The sequence below is a fragment of the Maylandia zebra genome, linkage group LG13 (assembly GCF_041146795.1).
Source record: "Maylandia zebra isolate NMK-2024a linkage group LG13, Mzebra_GT3a, whole genome shotgun sequence".
In the NCBI taxonomy this organism is placed as follows: Eukaryota; Metazoa; Chordata; class Actinopteri; order Cichliformes; family Cichlidae; genus Maylandia; species Maylandia zebra.
In genome coordinates, this window is record NC_135179.1 from 8,363,771 (window position 1) to 8,382,835 (window position 19,065).

Sequence of the window (19,065 nt, forward strand, 5' to 3'; positions counted from 1 at the left end):
CTGGACTGGATCAGATTATCCTAACTCTCAGACCCCTATTTGTTTTTTTGTTTGTTTGTTTGTTTTTTCTCCTGTTAGACTAAACTCGTACTTGTATGTGTATACTCTGTATTTCTGCAAGTGTGCATCCTGTTGTTTGTGCTGCAGTCTGCAGGGACAAAGCTGGGGTTTAGTTGTCTCATCATGATTTATTCATGCTGTGAGACTATGCAGGTATTTGTATATGTGTGTGCAGAGCAGAGGGCTTATCAGGGTTTTAAACTTGAAGCAATAAAATACAATCTAGTTTAGACTGACAGTAATTATATGTTGAAGTGTAGCACAGAAGTGGATGGACTGGCCTTTTTTTTACATTAATCTTTCTTTTCTCTCTCTTCTCACAGGCAACCAGACAAACTGGTGGTGGTTTGGACGCGTAGAAGTCGACGGAAATCCTCCAAGGTTGGTATTGGATTAGATGCATTTTTAGTTTAAGAAAATTTTCAATTTCCACTTATTTCCAAATGTAATTTTTTTTCATCATCCATCCTTCTGTCCTGCAGTCTCACAGCTGGCAGCCTGGCATCAAAAACCCCTACAGAGGAGTCGTGGTGTGGCCGGTACCAGAAAACATTGAGATCACGGTCACTCTTTTTAAGGTAACCTGCTGCTCTATTATCTGTGTAAAACAGGCCTTTAAGGAAACTCTAGCCCTAATTTTTCAGACTTTTCTGGGAAAATGTTAGGCTAAACATTTATATACATTTAGTTGGAAGCACACTTATTTAGCCCCCTTATCAAACTAATCCTAATAGCAAAATGTGAACTTTTCCAGTTGATTTCAATACCAAAAGCACACACAGACGGTTAAAATTGCTCAACACAGCTAATATTTTTCTAAATTTAACATAAAATGCTAATTTTCCTGACTTTTGCCTACAATTCCTTAATGAATCTTTCACAAGATCACAAATTTACAAATCAATTGTTGTACAAACAATTTCTAACTTCCAGAGTTCAGGTTTTTCTGTTAAAGCCATAAACCTATCAGGCCTAGAGCTTAAGAGAAGAAAACATTACCTTTCATAAAAGAAGGCAGTCTGGAGGTGGAAGAATGATGCCATCTACAGTGAAGCATGGTGGTGACTCTGTGATGCTCTGAGGCAGTTTTTCTTCCTTGGTTAATAGAAATCTAGAGTGTGTAGCATGGAATTGTCATCATGCTACTAAAGTGCTAAAGACACAGGGGCTGAAGGATTCAGTCAAAGCATCATGATTGGTTGAATTTGGTAATTAAATATTAGTTTAATAAAATGTTCAATCACACTTGTGTAATATGATCTTTACAAATGGCTTATGCCAAAAATTCTGCTTCTATTGTACACTTAAACAGGTATCTGTCACCTTGTCTGACTTACTTAAACATACTGGCCTTTTTGCTGACAGGTCAGCTCAGAGCTCAGTATCTTGTTACCCATAACTCCTACCACAAATCTCTACCATAATTGTCTTGCTTTGTAAAGTGGTGGTGGTGGCTTTTAACAATTTGGATACTAAATACATGAAAATCTAGTCAATCCCAAGGCACTTGACACAGAAACCCTCAAATAGAGTAAAGACTTCATCTCCAGACATCTGTAAAAACAAATCCTTACGTCTGCTTTCGTGTGTACTAGCTCAGTTTTTTGAAGTCTGTGGTTGTTGAACGTAACTGTACTATTAGTGCCTCTCTTTTTTTAGGCCCACTTCCACTTCCTGTCTCAGAGGAAGTAATAAAGCTGTTTTGGTAATGAGACAAAATGCAAAACCATTGAAGGCACCATTCAACCATTAAGTTGGATGGAGCTCAAATCAAACGGCAATAGAATGCAGTCTGTAAGCCTGCTGCCTTGGTTGAAAGGTTTTTGTTTATTCTGGATAATAAAAATAAAGAAACTCTGAAACATCATCCTAGTTTACACGAACACAGCCAGGAGCATGTCATAGATCAGGGTGTTTAATAATACAGTCCGTGAACCATGATTGGACAATCAAAGCATCTAATGCTGTGCAAAGAAGGTCGGCATAACTTTTCACTATTTGGTCTTCAAGAGTTGTTGATGGGAGTCGCAGTGTAAATCATTTTTAAGAATGTTTGACTTTATTATTTTGGTATTTTAATCCAAGAAGGTTGAATCATTGTCACTTTGACACCATTCTTACTAAAAAAGACACCAGACAAGGTTTTGGATGTTGCATGAATATTTAAAAAAATTAGATTGATTAATTGATCATTTATTTTGTGCATATGTGTACATACATACAAGATGGAGCATATATAGAGGAAGGAAAATATTGTCTTCTAGTACAACAGGTGCTTGAAAATTAGTGGGAAGAAGTGGTACTTATAGGTCCCCCATAGATGAACAATTAAACAAAATTTCCTGTCTGTCGACAAAAAGATTTTCCAGTGGATTAACAATACATTTCATTTTTTTAATTAAATTGTCAGACTCAGAGTAATGAGCTGCCAATAATGTTTTATCTAACAATACAGATTTATTTCTTTAAGAGGAAAGTAAAGTAGCTGTGCTGAGAGGTTTATTTGATTTAGTAAAGCAGCCTTTCTTTATAATGTTGAAAAACTGAGACTTAAAGTTGAAATGGTGCTCATATTCCTTAAGACATCTCAGACTGAGTGTCATCCATTTTATAAATGGATAGTGCATTAAATGAGAACATTTTTATACTGTATTTCAACTGCTTTACACTGAGTGAAAGGGAAACGTTGTGAATATTTATAGTTGTATTAAAGATCTCACAGAGTCGTTAGGGGGGAAAAAAGATGCAGGGCCTGATTCTCTTTAGATTCTTGACTTTATTATTTTTCACAGCTTTTCAGTTTTCTGTGCGTGTAGCATAAAGCTCATGCTGGAAATACTGTCTACAGTAAAACCCCAGACAGAATCAGACCCTTTGAAAATGCATTAACACCCTAATCTGCAGTAGTTATATTACTGGCAAATACTTTCCTGGTCAATTGCAGGTCAAAAGCTGCATGCAGAGTTGCTCTGGTAACCTTTCTTGGTTACAGAAATAATTAATTGATGTTGTATAACAATAAAATATGAGCTTAGTTTCAATTATTATATTTCTGGTGGTACCTGTCAGCAGGGACATTCAGTCCTCTGCTTGGATAGTCATGCACATCCCTAGCCTACAGTTCTGTAGATTTGAGAGTTCAGGTCACCTCTCTGGTCCTATAACGCCTAAATGTTATAAAGGGCTTTTAACGTTACCTGGGTCATTTTACCTGTGTTATAGGAAACTGCACCAGTTTTTACACATTATGTTTTTTAAATGAGACTAGGTTTGTGCCCCGATTTTACAGTACTTTTTCAAAAATCCTGTCTCTTGAATTGCCCAAGTGTTACACTTGGGCAATTCAAGTATCTAATAACTTACACTTCTGATTTTTTTTTTTCTGAATTGTGGTAACTGAAAGTGAGGGGAAACGTAACCATGATTTTAAGATCCTGTCAAAGTGTTTTCTGGCCTCAAGCTAGCTGAACTAGCTGAGCCCTGCATTATTGTAGCCTCGGGGGGATGTACACTACCAGATAGCCTTAGCTGAACTTTGTATATAGTAAAAAAAAATCATGAGATTAAATATTAACTGAAGTAAGCAGTGCTCTGGCTGCTCATTATGCAGACAGATCAATCCTACCAGAGATAATGTGCATAATAAAAGTGGGCAGTTATTGTTTTTACCCTATTGAGTTTTAAATTACCGGTAGCTGGATTTGACTTGTGACATTTTATTTTTTTTAATTTTATTTTAAAGTATCTGAAAACAAATCTCACTGAGAGTACCACAAGAGTTGTTCGGTTCTGAATTATTGGAAAGGACAAGCATTTTCCTGTTCGTATTTTAAAAATATTTAACAAAATAATAAAATCCTTGTCACTAATGTTGGAATTTGTTAATGAAAACGATATGTCACAGAAGAAGGTGCATGCTGTGTGTGATCTGCAGCTTCTGTTTACCAGCAGCACTAAAACAGCTGATAACGCCTCACTCTGCTGGTGCTTAAAAGCAGTTTATGTGGGATGTGAAATAACAGCAAGTTTACAGTTGGGGGGGGAGGGTATGTGAGAAGGCTGTGTTATTTTCTGTGTTTGTGTGTGGGCGTTGTCTGATTGTTACACTAGACTGCAGGAATATTGATTTCTGGGAGTGTGTCCTGAGCTCAGCCAGACAAAAAGGCAATCAGAGCTCGTGTATTACACACAGAGGCTGCAACAAACAGCAGACTGTACATTTGTGTTTGTCCTCACTAGAGAAACTCCTCCTCTACCTTTTAAATGAAGTCTGGTTTAAAATCTGTCCTATGTTTGTTGGGTGGATCAGCTTTAAAGCTTTTATATCACTATTATTATTTAAATCTGGCCATTGTTTGCATTAATACTTTAGTAAAGGTGTAGAGACTAAACCTGAGCTGTGCCCCATAAGTCATAAGTGTGTTTTTAGTCTGGGGCTTGCCCCCTGGTGTCGACGTATGTCAGCTGACCATCCTTGAAATGCCCATTGCAACCAGGGTTTAATGCATCTCTGAAATCCAACCTATCATATCACCTGTTCTGCAATTTGACTCCCACAGTCCAAATACTGGCATAATATATGTGCAGATGCTTTAGCACCTGAAGTGATTGTACTGGTTTAACCTGCATCCAACCATCTGGTTTCAATGGGCCCAGTTTTTAGTGTTTACCACTTGACATGCAGCTGTGCTTTCTCTCTTTGTACTGTGTCCAGCTCTGTCTTGTGTTTGTGTGTACTGTGCATGTGCTTAAGAGAGTACTGGAGGGCAGTGAAGGTCACCCACCGCAGCACAGTAAGGCCGGGCTGCTTCCTGCCTCCGTTCCTCTCTTCTTTCATTATGTCGATTTTAAACAGGCAGGAAGATGGGAAGAGAGGCAACACAGAGATGCTTAAAGTACACAGAAATTTTCTGCATTTTAATGTTTCCATCTGTGGATTCAGTAGCCCAACCTTGTGTAATTGAAAGTCACCTCAGTAATGCAAACAATTTATAAGGGGAAATGGAACATAAAAACTGGGTCATGAGGTGAATAGAGATGATAGTGGGTTGGAAGCTGTTGAGCTCACTCAGTTTTCTGTCTGTTGGCACACGGCCAAAGTGAAAATTAGAATTTAATTAAATAACTGTTGTCTTGTTTGTAGGACCCCCACGCAGAGGAGTTTGAGGACAAAGAATGGACGTTTGTCATTGAAAATGTGAGTACTAAATGTACACATGCTTCTTCATTAACATGGTTAACGATGCTTTTGTTGTTGTTACATATCCATATTTTCTGTCTAACCTGATGGTTGGAAAGGAGCGCAGCCTATAATTGTGTGAAGTGCTCAAACTCATCTGAAATGTCATATAGAGGAACTTGGGGATTAGATGTTAAACAAGACAGGGATGATTTACCAGCTTTCAGTATTCTCAGGAGTCTTCTAGGGACACGGTCTTTGCATTTCATGTGCAGATTGTGCCACCATGTGGTCAGTTTATGTCATTACATAATCTGAGTACCTCGGATTAAATGGCTTGAATAATATTCATGTACATGTTTTACAAGGATATATTTGTTTTTATTGTAGTAACAGACTGTTTTTCTCAAGTAATAGTAGAGTACTTTTTACACTTGTCTTTTTGACGCCACAAACCATGTGCATGTAAAATACATGTGCTTGTAAAATTCAATTGTTACTTTATTAACGCAGATGTTTTTAGGAGTTCCCATCAATTTATATTACAGCAACTGCTTTTCCGTAATGTGCTCATGCCATGTTAGTCAGACTGCTGTATAAGTCAGCAGAAACAAGTGAAAACTGAAACTTTATCCAAGGAAGGACAGTTGCTTGCTCTCTAGTAGTCATGCTTGGGCTGTCATGGAAAATTGACTGAGGCGAGAAAGTGATAGTGGGGAAGCCTTTTTTCTTTAGGTGACACAGCTTCAGATGTTGTGCACCATATTCACTGTCCCATGACAGTGGAAAAATAAAAGCCCTCTTCACGGAACGATACTTTATTCAGCCTCTTTCCATTTCCACAGTCACAACTGAGTTGTTTCAAACATTAAAATTTAACCAGCCAGTGAGTCAAAAACGGCATCATTGTTAACCTGTAACCTTTTAAAATGTTACATTTAAGCTCTTTTAGACCTACCATTTTCATTACATACTTTTATTTAAGGATATGCATTTACACTTTAAGTGATATGGTTTTGCTCTGCCTAGATTGTTGCACCAACTAATTCATATTTCCAAAAAAAGAAAGAAACTGTAAACTGCTGAGTGTGGTTTGGCAGACACAATTTTTGAAAAAAGCCTCAAAAAACAATTTTTAGTTAAAAAAACTAAAACAAAAATTGGCAAGAAGAACCAAAACATGATAAAATAACATGGATGGAGAGAATTTCTTGTATTGTAGAGGTTTGTGAGAGCAGGAAGAAACTGAGACAGCAAAGTAGAGAATTGAAGCAAACTGGCGAAGAGAAGTGGAGGTGGCCAGGAAGAACTGGAAACTTTTATTTGCTTTTTTCATGGTAACTTGTGGCAGGTTTGTGACGTGGTGTCCATCAATCTTGCACACATGTTGAACTAACTGAGTCTGCATTTTAAATTTCAGTTCAGTCTTATTTATATAGTGCCAAATTACAACAGGAGTTGTCTCAGGGAACTTTATATTGTAAGGTAAATGATACAGAAAGAAAACCCCTACAATCATATGACCCGTTATGAGCAAGCACGTTGGCAACAGTGGGAAGGAAAACCTTCAGGTGTTCCTCCAGGAAAACCTTCCTTTTAACAGGAAAAACCTCCAGCAGAACCAGGATTACGGAGGGGCAGCCAGAGATTAATAATAACTAATGATTAAATGCAGAGTGGTGTATAAACACAGAGGAGAGCACTCAGTGCATCATGGGAAGTGCCCAGCAGCCTAGACCTATCGCATCATAACTAAGGGAGGATTCAGGGTCACCTGATCCAGCCCTAGGATCAGGTGGAGATAGGAGAAGAATATGCTCCCTCTTTCTAGCATTTTTAGTTAAAACGGACAGCTTTTCAGGCAGTTTTTGTTAGGACATCCTGATTAAAAACAAATGACAGAAGTTCAGCCTAAAAGTAATAAATGCATCAATCTAAAAAATAGAAAGTATTGTCTTTGTTTTCTTACCATCTTATTGTAGAGTCATACCAAGTAGCATTTTTATTCACAAACTTTATTAGTAGTGCAAGCTAATGTAAATGTGACAATAAAAATACAAATTTTGCCACTGAAATAGGCCTTCTCTGCTACTGGAACTGTTGTCCCACATTATGGCTAAAGCTCAGCACTAATTCCGGTTCAAGGTACACATAAGGGGAAACTTTCAGGGCAGGCGCCACCCTGTGGTTAGTTAATCAACTGTTGCTTTTCTCATAATTAAATGAAACCCCAGAACATGGTAGTAAGCACCATTTCACCTCATTGTGTAGACCGGCAAGTAGTTTTAAAATGTAGACATGGATAAAAATCAGGTCCTCTATTGCACTGTGGCCTTTTTTACTCATAGGCATTAAATCCTTCCACTCAATTTAGAAAAACAAAGCAGAATTCACCATCTTTGTCCTCATAAGGTATCGCTCCACCAAAGGAAAACCACCAGGACTGTGGAGAAAGCATTTTTCACTGTTTTTCTTTTTCTTTTCTTTTTTTTATCTAGGATTAAAAACTAGAAGATAAAAACCTGCACACCTCCAAAATTAACCAGGAATCTCATGAAAAAAATCACTTTAAAACAGGGATGTCAAATTCATTTCACATTATGGGCCACATACAGTACAGCTGGGCAATATGTAAACATTTTTCCGACCGACATTCATCAGTCCAATAAATGACGATAGGCGATATATTCGTGGAGGTGACTTTTTGATGGGCGGAGCAATTTATACATGCACAGACTGCTTTTAGAACACAGAATAAGTCCAAACATGGAGGAACTATTTGCCAAAAGAAAATACAAAGTCGCCAATGGGGGATTTCTTTGGCTTTAAACCGGATGAAAGGGGTAAACCTGAGGATGTAACCCAAGGGATGTGCTGCCTATCCAGACGTATAGTGCCAGCAAAGGACTCGCGCAACTAACTTGAATGAGCAAATACGTGTCCACCAACCCACTGAGTATGCCAGGCTACCACCAGCGTCTGCAGCTCCATCAACAAGCTCTGGAAAAGCTTTTCACCAGCAGCATAACATGGAAAGGACAGCCCCTGGTGGACACAGTGCACAGTGAGACTGATAAACAGTGGAACGGCCTGTAAACACGGGTATAGTGGAAAAAAGAAGCCAGTTTCTCTTTGTTTCCCTCCCCAGCATTGTGTTTTTGTTTTGTTTTTTTAATTTAAATAAAATGTTATTGTTTGTTTTAACATAGGCTACCCTAGCCCTTTTTCTTTCATTATGTTATGAGTTTGAGTAAATGAATCGCTGCTACATTTGGGCGCACACTCTGAGGGTGCATTTGCACACAGCTGGAAGAGGGTGACGTTAAAACAGCCCTTTAAAAACAAATAAATAAATAAATTCCTGTTGACTGCTTCTCTTAGCTTCAACCAACATTATTAGCAAACTTACTCATGGGCAAATAAATAAATGGGTAAATAAATCGCTCTTGTAAAAACGACCAGTGAAAAGTTCAACATTCGTCCAATTGCCCAACCTTAACATACAGCCCACTTTGATTTGTGTGCTGGAGCAGGGAAACTCCCCTTTCTATGTAAAGATGTTTAAATATAAATTTAAACTCTGAGATATGCAATTATTAAAACAAGAAGTGAAATTTCAAGGATATGCCTCTGGTTATCCAAATGATAAAGAAAACCTTGCCTGGAGTTGTGTATACCTGTACTACTTATTTATTTTATTTTTTCCTCAGTAAAACCAAGCAGGTTTTATGCAAATCCTGACATTCAATCATGTGAGCAACGCCAACAATCACTAGGTGCTCTTTCTTCATTCACTTATGTCCATCTTCTGCTCTTTTCATCTTTTTTCTGTTTTCACAGAACAAATCATTGCACACACAAAGAGCAGCTGTAGCCAAAAGCCCCCACTGTTTCTGCTCCACCGTTCAGCAAGTTTTTCTCCTTGTAAATTTCCACACAAAGCATGATAGGAAATGATATAAAAAGGAATCCAGTTGTAGTCATGCAACCAGTGACCCTAAAAGATCCCTAGTCTTTGCAGAATATATCAGTTTATCACTTAAACCTCTCACATATTGACTTTAGATGTGAGAGAGGTACCAAACTCAAGTCTTTTGTTTTTTTAAAGATTTTTCGATGAACAGTTGGTGTGAATACAATTATGTGAGATTGGTTTTACTCGAGTACTTCTGTATGGTCACAGGTACATATTCTGGTCCTTTAGTTAAAGGACAAGGATACTGCAACATATTTAATCAGGAGCTGTGAAAGTATTCAAATAGTTCTGTTTCCAAGAATTTCAGCTTGGAATATCACCAGAGACGGGTATTTCCTCTCTTATGCAAGCCTTTTTTTTTTAAATTTTATTTTATTTTATCCTAACGAATGGTCAGCCTGCATTTCTACGTGCAGAAAATTTTAAGTATATTACAGTAAAACAATTCAAAAGTTAGTTTTTAATGGACTGTTTTGTTTGTTGTTTTTTAATTAGCAGATTTATTATGTGTGCTGTTATATTAAAGGGTTAGCTGTTTGAAGTAACAAATCAACAACAACAAAATTAACTGTACCAATTTTCTTTGTTGTAAAAACAGCTGTTAGACTTCATGACACGAGTAAACACATCTTTAAGAAGTGCTCTCTTAAACCAACTTCCAAATATTCCAATGTGTGACTTTAGGGAGACATGCACTGCTAGTGACCAACAGGGATGGACACCGAGACTCTTCCACCCTGTTCTTAAAGAATGTGGAAAAATAGAGCTGGCAGAGAGCACAGAAACTGTCACTTTCTGTACTCGTCAAGCTCAAAGAAACGACGCTGCTCTACCTTTCTATCTTTGACAGAGAGTAGAGAAGACAAGCAGGTCAGCAGGTTTTCTCTAGGTAGAGCGTGGGAGAGCACAAGAAAAGAAAAAGCAAGAAGGGGAGAGAAAAAGACAAGTTGGTGGTTTGCCTGTGTCTCTGCATACCTGACTAATGATAGAAAGATCAAAGCCTGACAAAGTCTACTGACAGCAGGAATGGAGGGAGAGGAGGGAGAAGGCAACCTTACACCTTCACACACATGTGAAGGTATCCTGAGGCCGAGTTTCTCCTAACTATAAAGCCTAAAAAAGATCCTTCAAACAAGTCCCTTAGAAATTATTTAGAAAAACTCTGAGCATCTATGAGGATGGAGATGCTGAAATTAGTTTTTGGATCGGTGATTTCCCAACACGGGTGGAAAGTTCAGGCAGACTTTCTTTAGTGAGCTAGGGCCCAGAGAAGGGCATTCCTACATGTGTTTAAAGTATTGGGTGGTTGTTGTTGTTCTCTTTTTTTCCTCTCTTTTGCATGGTGTCTGACCCAATGCATTGACTTCATTACAGAATGAGTCATTACTATATGTGAATGTAAATTTCTCACATTGGTTCAAGAACTTGACTGGATTTTCTGAAGCTTTTTAATAATAACATATGGTATAAATGATAAAATTCCAGAATTCTTTGCACTTAAAAGTTAAGAAACTTTATTCTTAAATTGTTGAACTATTCTCTTATCCAGTCTATCACAGAGCAGTGAAGCCGTCACTGTTTCTTTACTTCAACAAGACTGAACTTGTCTGACGAGCTCTTTTTAAACCCAATTATATTATTAAATAAACTCATTAGATGTTAGGATGGCTACTTAAAAATTTTTTTTTAACCATTCCAACCTTGGCAGTCTTTTGTTGCCACATCCCAAAGTCTTTGACTCATTTAAATAAATATGGAAATAAAATATAAATTACATTGTCAGATTAAACATTTAATATGTCATCTTTATCCTAATTTCAGTTTCTTTATATGCTTTAATTTATTACAAACCAATGTATCTCAGTTCTGAGATCTTTATTTGCGTTCATTGATGTACACCAGTGCTACTGATTTGCACCCATTGCGCCTTTAAAAAAATTATATATATTCTCACTGCTAATATTAGTCAGTGATTAAAAGAGATATAGACACAATAATTACATGATATGTGCGAGCAAAGGCAATGATTGATAAACCATGTTCAGTGTTCATTTTAATTTGAACATTGTCACCACAAGAGGGCAGGCCAGCCTAAGATGAGCAAACTCCTTTTTAGGCATTCATGATTAAATTTGCTGGATAACCCGTTTTTGTCACCTGCATCTATGTTTGTCTTTAGATGTCTGTGTAGCCTTCACGTTTCTGTGTGTTTGTTTCAAAGCATGTGTGATGAAAAGTATAACCTTATCCAACATTATCCGTATTACATTTTAGGTTATTTTCATTCTGACTTTGCCTGCGTGTGCATGACTGTAAAGAGCACTCGCGTCCCCCCCCACCAGCCACCCACACCCTTCAGGTATCTGAGCTAATGTAAAGTAAAGGACACATGAATGAATGCAGTAGTGAGTGCTGCTCCGAAGAGGAGGAGTAACAGAAGAAGAGGAGAGGTGAGTTCTCCTGACCCCTCATCAGACGGCAGAGGAGAAAAGGGGAAGAATACTGCATTGTGCCCGAGCGCTGAAGATGATGAAATTCAAGATCCCCGCGCTCGGGCTTCGTCTTAATCTGGGGGCCCAACCTCGCGCTAGGCTAATCCCTCCCCGTCGAATTACTGGCCCTGGCTAGATTGTATTTTGTCATTGAAAATGGCAGTGTCAAACACTACCTTTTTCTCTCCTCTATTTGTTCGTCTGCCAAGGCGAATCGCATAATCAAAAGATGGAGAGAGAGGGAGAGCAAAGAGGAGAAAGCGATGGAGAAGGAGAGAGAGGGAAAGAGGCGGAAGGCTGAAAATGGCTACACAGTAGTATCTCTAAATTGCATGCTACCCTTGCCTTTCACCCTTTTTCAAACAGGCGCGTATTATCAAAAAGGTGGGCAAATTGAGAGTCAAAAGATTGGACGGCTATATTTGAAGGCATTGTGCTGACAGGCTCTTTTGTGTGTGTGTGTGTGTGTGTGTGTGTGGTGGTGGTGGTGGGGTTAATATGTGTATGTATGTCTGTGTGTATTCTCTCTGCGTTTGCATATCAGCCAAAGCTGGAGATGGGAGACCAACTTGCCTCATCTTCAAAGCTTTGTGGAGGGATTTAAATAACACACACACACACACACACACACACACACACACACACACACACACACACACACACACACACACACCATTGCATTTCATGTGAGAAGCTATCATGTTTGAATACATTGAATATACAGTGATACACACTCAAAGGCCCATCTTTCCTCCCTCCAACTCATACTTCACCTTTTTCACTCACATTACATCAATGTCACCCAGGCAGGAAGGCGCTTCCAAATCGGCACTCACAACATTTGACAGCCTGTCTGCTGCACGTACACACATTTTAAATATCGAATTTGAAATTGACACTTTATGTACTCGCAGCTTTTTCCTGTCCTCCTTTTTTTTTTTAAATAGTTAAAATCTTTAAAATGTGACAGTAAGACTGATTATGTCTCTTATTACAGAAAAGGAAAAATATCTAATTTATAAGTGTGTAACAATTTTCAAACCAAGGCTATGGTTTCTAAGTCTAACCACAGTTATATTGATATCTTATGCTGTTTTCTGATCACGACCAATTAATGCGACAAACTGACTTTTAAAACACGATGCAGTTGTTAAAAAAAACAAACAGGGTTTTATTTGTTATTATCACCTGACTGTTTAAAACCAAAGTGTTTCCAAACAGCTGAGTTGGTTTTACTGCTTTTCTTAATCTACGTCTCTCCTCCTCTTATCTTGGCCTGACCTGAGTTTGGAGTTTTAAGGAAAGGCTAAATTAGATCTCGGTAAAGGAAAGACAAAATAAAATACACTATGCCCTTCCCCCCCCAAAAAAACAACCCTCAACAAAACAACCCGATATTGATTATCCTGCATTTAAAATTAATGGAGGGCATAATTGCATGGAAATTCAAATTTTGCTTAGTTGCATATCCCTAACTGAGAACAAAACCTGTGAGTTTCATCTAGTTTCATTAACCCATATCCATGTGATGCCTCTGTGGAGCTGTTATTGACTGGTTTAAGTATAGTAGTCTGATGAAAGCTGCATTTTTAAATATTATTATACTGTAGCAAAGGAACTGGTAATACATCACAATAATGGAGTTTATTTTTAGTTCAACCTACAGTCAAATATTATTATGATGTATCCTTTCTGAAGGAAAACTAAGCCACGAACCAAAACCGTAGCTCAAAGACCGACACATGATCCTGATCATAAAACTGTGGCACAAATCGAAACTAGCCCAGGAGTTTCCACCTGAACTTGGCCCAAAAACAAGACAGGAGATGAAACTGTAGGCTAAAAGCTGTGATGTGAATCTGGCCAAATAATGAAACACGCTGAAAATGTGTCCCAGAAACCGAGATATGATTCTGACCCAAAAACAGAGGCATGAAACAAAACCGTAGCTAAAAAAATCGAGATTTGAACGTAGCCCAAAAACCAAAACGAGCTGAAATCTGAAACAGAAACTGAAATCATAGTACAAAAAGCATGATGTTAAATGGGTCCTAAAGATAAATTTTTAGCCCAAAAAGCGAGGCGTGATGCGAAATTGGTAGACCAAAATCTGAGGCAACAGCTGAAACTGTGGCCCAAAAAACCGAGAAGAGAGCTGAAACGCTAACCTCAAAAACTGAGGTATGAACGCAGACATAAATCAAACTGTAGTATGAAATACTTCTGATGTAGTGTTTTTACATTAATTTAACTTAAATGCATTGAGTCCATATCCGTATTTGATTTGTATGCTGTGTATATGATGGGATTTTCACCAATGGTTTACGATCACATTTCACCTCTTTTGATCACATTCTTGTTGCGTCCTTCTCCCTTCTCCATCTCTTTTTGTCCCCTTCATTCTGTGTTTTCTCTCTAAGGTGAAGTCCTGGCTATTGTGGACCACATCCAACTCCATTAAGGGCCTTTCCACGCCACATATGCCCACTCACACAGTAACACAGTCACATACTGACACACTCAGTTCGGATGAAAAAAAAAAAACATGACGTACACACACAAATGTACCTCTATCACCTTTATACACACACACAAAGACACACACACAAATGTACCTCGATCACTTTTACACACACACACACACACACACACACACACACACACACACACACACACACACACACCCTCTCTGTATTGTACACGTAGCCATGGTGTGTATACCGCTCTCCCCCCTCCCCTGTCTCTGTCTGGAACACATTACGTAGGCCAGTGGCTTGTGAGCGCTGACTGGGCCTCGGGGAAGAAAAACACAATTATTTCAGCCCTCGGCTATTCATGCAAAGGTGACAAAAGCTGGTATGAAGTATGAAATCCCAAAAGTTTCTCCCGTGCCGCGGCCGACAAATTGGGATTAATTTGCGCTTGTGTGCACGCGTGTGTCTCCAAAGTTTTCACCTTTGCTCATTTCCCATTTCTTAAATAGTTTGGAGAACTCAAAAGGCCTAATTTATTGTGTCAGAAAGAAGAGCGTGTGCATTCGCTTGGGTTGTTTGTGTGTGAACGCAATGCTAATTTTAAATAATATATGCTTTATAGTTCAAAGATTGAGGCATGTAAATAATTTCCTGTGCGTTTGTGTGTGTGAGATTGTAAGAAGGCGGGAGGTTCCTAGTATGGGATCACACATTCACACATGCTTTCCAAATTAATTTAATCTAATTAATTGCCGTGTGGAGAGAGGACAGATGCTTGTGATTACCCCCCACTTCCAGACTCCTCCCTGGGCGCACTCACACACACACACACACACACACACACACACACACACACACACACACACACACACACACACACACAGACACACAACTGTTACCATCCTAAACGCTGCCATTTTCTGCCACTGTGCAGCTAAAAATATTATTTTAATGCTCCGAAAGCACATCAGCAATTTGTTGGCTAAATAAGGAAACGATGCAGTCACATTATGGAGGAAATTACCCCACAATTCAGCTTAAAGTGAAAAAAAGAAAACATTTATAAGGAGAGTGTCTGTTTCTCCTTTTGTGCCGATGTGGGTATATTTTTGTCTTTGTGTAACTGCACCTGTGTCTGGGGAACTCTGTATTTGGCTGTGTTTCCAGCCAGTTATGTGTTAGGGTGCTGTGTGTGGCTGTGGAGGCCGGGTGGTCCCTCCTGTCGCCCTAATAGGCTTACTGGCCCCTAATCCACACCACGCCACCCTGTCACATGGCCAGTCTGCTGACTAACTGCGACCACTGCCATAGAGGTTTGTCTGTGTGTGTTTGCGTGTGTCTCTCGAACTACATCTCTGTGCTGTTGTCATGCTTGTCTGTAACTCAGCATGTGGCAGCTGGTGTCCAATTGAGACACTGAATATATATTAGGGGTGCAACGATATTCGTATCGATATTGAACCATTCGATACAGTGCTTTCGGTTCGGTACGCATATGTATCGAACAATACAACATTTGTAATTTATTTTATCAACTTTCCTTCTGACGATGCTGTCTGTGTTGAGCGCTCAGTGAATCTGCGTTCGACTACTCCGCCTAGGCTGCACTGTCCAGCGCAGATCCACTGAGCGCTCAACACAGACAGCATAGTCAGAAGGAAGAGCGCAGGGCAAGCTAGCGAGACAGAAGTTAAGCTCTCCTTGCAACAGGCAAATTGAACCTCATTCAGATGTGGCGTTTGGAATTATTTTGGTTTTCATGTGACGTATGACCCTGAAGGTAAGCGAGTCATGGACTAAAGTAAAACAGTATGTTGGATGTGCCATGCAATGCTCAATTACATTGGTGTGAACTAGTGTGTTAGCGCAGTTAGCTCGTTAACGTGTTGGCCGTCTAGCCCCATGCACGAAGCGATCGGCGGTAGCTCGTTAACGGAGATTTGCCGTGTTGTGGCGTTAAGGTCATTTCAACGAGATTTACCTGAAAGCACTAGTGGGAACACAACGAATATGACTGCACATTTACGCCGACATCATCCTAGTGCAAAGACAAAAACAACAAGCATGCTACTAACTTTAGCCGAGTCATTTAGACAGCTGTTAGCACATGATTCTCCTTATGCTGCTGAGAATATAGCCCAGAAGAAGCGGATAGTATAGCTTTTATTTTGGAAAGAGCCATTTCTCTGTAATAAACTCTCTTTTCCAAAGATGAGTGATTCCTCAATCAGATACAGGGCTTGCAATATCGCTAGCCCGACGTCCCGGAGCTAGCGATTTTTTTCAGTCGGGCTACCAAAATCTATCTCTTCCCTGCCCGTCGGGCTATTGTAGGAAAAATATATGTCAATGCTTTTGCATTCTTTCAGAAATGTAGCTGGGTAATTATGTCATTGGCATCGGTGAGCCACTGTCAATATGTGACATATTGAAGTCGCGTTTGAATTTGCGCTTGTTTTTTTGCTTTCACTTTGCAATCGTGCTAACTGTGTATAGAGAGCGACAGCACTGATCTGTGAGTGATGATAATTTGTGCACCAATTCCTCTGACATCGTCTTATTAATCGTTAGCTTACTATGCAAACATGACAAGTGAAATCTCCCGCAGCAAGCTTAAACATGTGAGAGGTTGATCACGCAGAAAATCGCTGAGCTTATGTGAGTGCGTGTGTAAAAGCAGCAGTATATATATTTTACTACGATGACCTGGATGACTGAGAACCTTCACAGACAGATATATATTTTAGTTCTGCTGAGCCAAATAAGACAGGTCAGGGTGAAGAAGTGACAGCCAAAGAAAAGCTTACCACAAAACGGAGAAGTTATGACAAATCAGACTATAAGGCAAAAAAAAGTGCAGCTTTATGGTTTCATGGACAAAAGAATTTCTGTGGCTGCAATATGATGAGCTAAATAACCAGGGCTGCACATAAGTGGTCCGCAGGTGCGCATTCGCTGTCAAAATAAAAAACACGCACAAGGGTTAGGGTTAAATTTAAAAACTGTACTTTTGAGTTAAAATATATATTTATAATTTTAATAAATGACAAATTAAAAATGCATGAACATTTTTTCGTATCGAAAAAATATCGAACCGTGACACCAAAGTATCGAACCGAACCGTGAATTTTGTGTATCGTTGCACCCCTAATATATATATTTTTTGGTTCCCTTTTTTTGTATTTATTTCATGTTTGCGTGTTAGACAAACAGAACACAATCATGTGTGTATAAGCCACATTTTCTAATTTACATTCTTTTAAGTTTACAAACTGGATTTTTGTTTGGAAAAACGTAAAGGAGAGATGCTAAATTATTTTAGTTCACGTCACATACAACTTAATTTAATCTCAAGTGGGCCGTATCTGGAAACTTTATTGATTTTGTCCCAAAGTTGCTTCTTACAAGGAAAAGAAAGTTTGACTTCGACTGCACATCGGAAAAAATACAGAGGCCTGTAACCGTCACCTGACACATTTCAGTCTAGTCCTCTGGGTGTCGAAAATAAAATAACCCCGAGATTCACAAGAAGCATCAGTGTTGAGGTACTGTTGCATGTTGGACACCTGGCAAGATTTAAGCTAATTTAAATGTCCCTGTACTTGTGTCACCTGTAACTATAACACTTGTAACAAAGACATGTTTTTCCACCACTTTTGCTTCATTAGATTTCAGTTTAGGATTATTTAAGTGACCAAAAAATGACATCATTACATCATTACAATGTAACACTACTGTTTAAATCAAAGAAACGTATCAGTATTGCTGCTGTGCCCTCCTGTCTTACTTTAATGTGGTATGACAGGTAAGAGGCGGGCCTTTTGTCTACAAAATACCTATGAAAGTGTGACTCTGTTAAATCGAGCCGGATAGCACAATCAGGTAACCACTCTCATGACGTGATTCAGTCGAATGAAATACAATATTTTGCTTCCTGTTGCACTCTAGAGTGGAAGGTTTTAAAGACCTTGGAAATCTGGCCTAAATTTGACACTTCAGAGATATTATATATATGTCACAGTTCAAAACAGTATTTTCAAACTACAAGGTTTTCATGAAGCAGAAGTATAAAGATACTAATTTAAAACGTGCCTGTCTAATACAAATTTTGATTATCATATTTTAATTTGCAGTAATTTAATTAATGTATGTATGAGAAGGTCTTGTTTGTTTTTCATGTTTTTGTGTCAGTCAAAAGAAGCTTTATTACAAGGTAATTTACCATAATGGTAGCTGACTTAATTCAGAAAGGATTCAACAAATTCAGAATTTGAAGCGATACTGAAATGCATCTTTTTGTGTGTGTCTGTAACTCTTCTATTCAGATTGTAGCTCTCACATATACTCAGACACACAGAGGCACCTTCTGATTTGTACAGCTTTTGGCACACAGCTGCTTGGCACACACCGTGTGTGTGTGTGTGTGTGTGTGTGTGTGTGTGTGTGTGTGTGTGTGTGTGTGTGTGTGTGTGTTTTTGCTTACATGCATACATGCACGTGTTTGTTAATTAAACTGATTAAACTGTTGCCCCTGACAATGTGGGGCTTTGCTTCTGTGCTTGCATCATCTTTTTCAGTTTCCTGTCTGTGTGGGTGTAGTTTTGCTTTTAGTCCCGTTTTCTTTTGTCTGCTTTGATTTTTTTTTTTTCCTCTTTTTTCCTCTTTTTTTTTTTTTTTTTTTTTAAAAAAAAAAAAAATCCTTGCTTGGCTTATTCTTTCGTCTTTTGTCCTTCACATGCTCTGTGTGTGTGTGTGTGTGTGTGTGTGTGTGTGTGTGTGTGTGTGACATATGTTTACGGTGTGTGTCTTGTGCATACAGTTTGTGTATGTTGTTTACACTTGCATGTGTGCATTTGTATTTGTGTGCCTTGTCCCACTGGTCCA

The 19,065-nt window shown here is 38.7% G+C and overlaps 1 protein-coding gene across 4 annotated transcripts in view; it reads left to right on the top strand.

The window, feature by feature from the left end:
* Window positions 1-19,065, top strand: part of ehbp1 (EH domain binding protein 1) — a 163,563-nt gene that overhangs the window by 21,931 nt on the left and 122,567 nt on the right. For all 4 annotated transcript variants that reach the window (XM_004553474.4, XM_004553475.4, XM_004553473.4 and 1 more), the window contains 3 exons: window positions 384-441; window positions 543-638; window positions 5,204-5,257. In XM_004553474.4, the coding sequence (XP_004553531.2) occupies window positions 384-441; window positions 543-638; window positions 5,204-5,257 (208 nt within the window). The remainder of the gene's footprint in view (window positions 1-383; window positions 442-542; window positions 639-5,203; window positions 5,258-19,065) is intronic.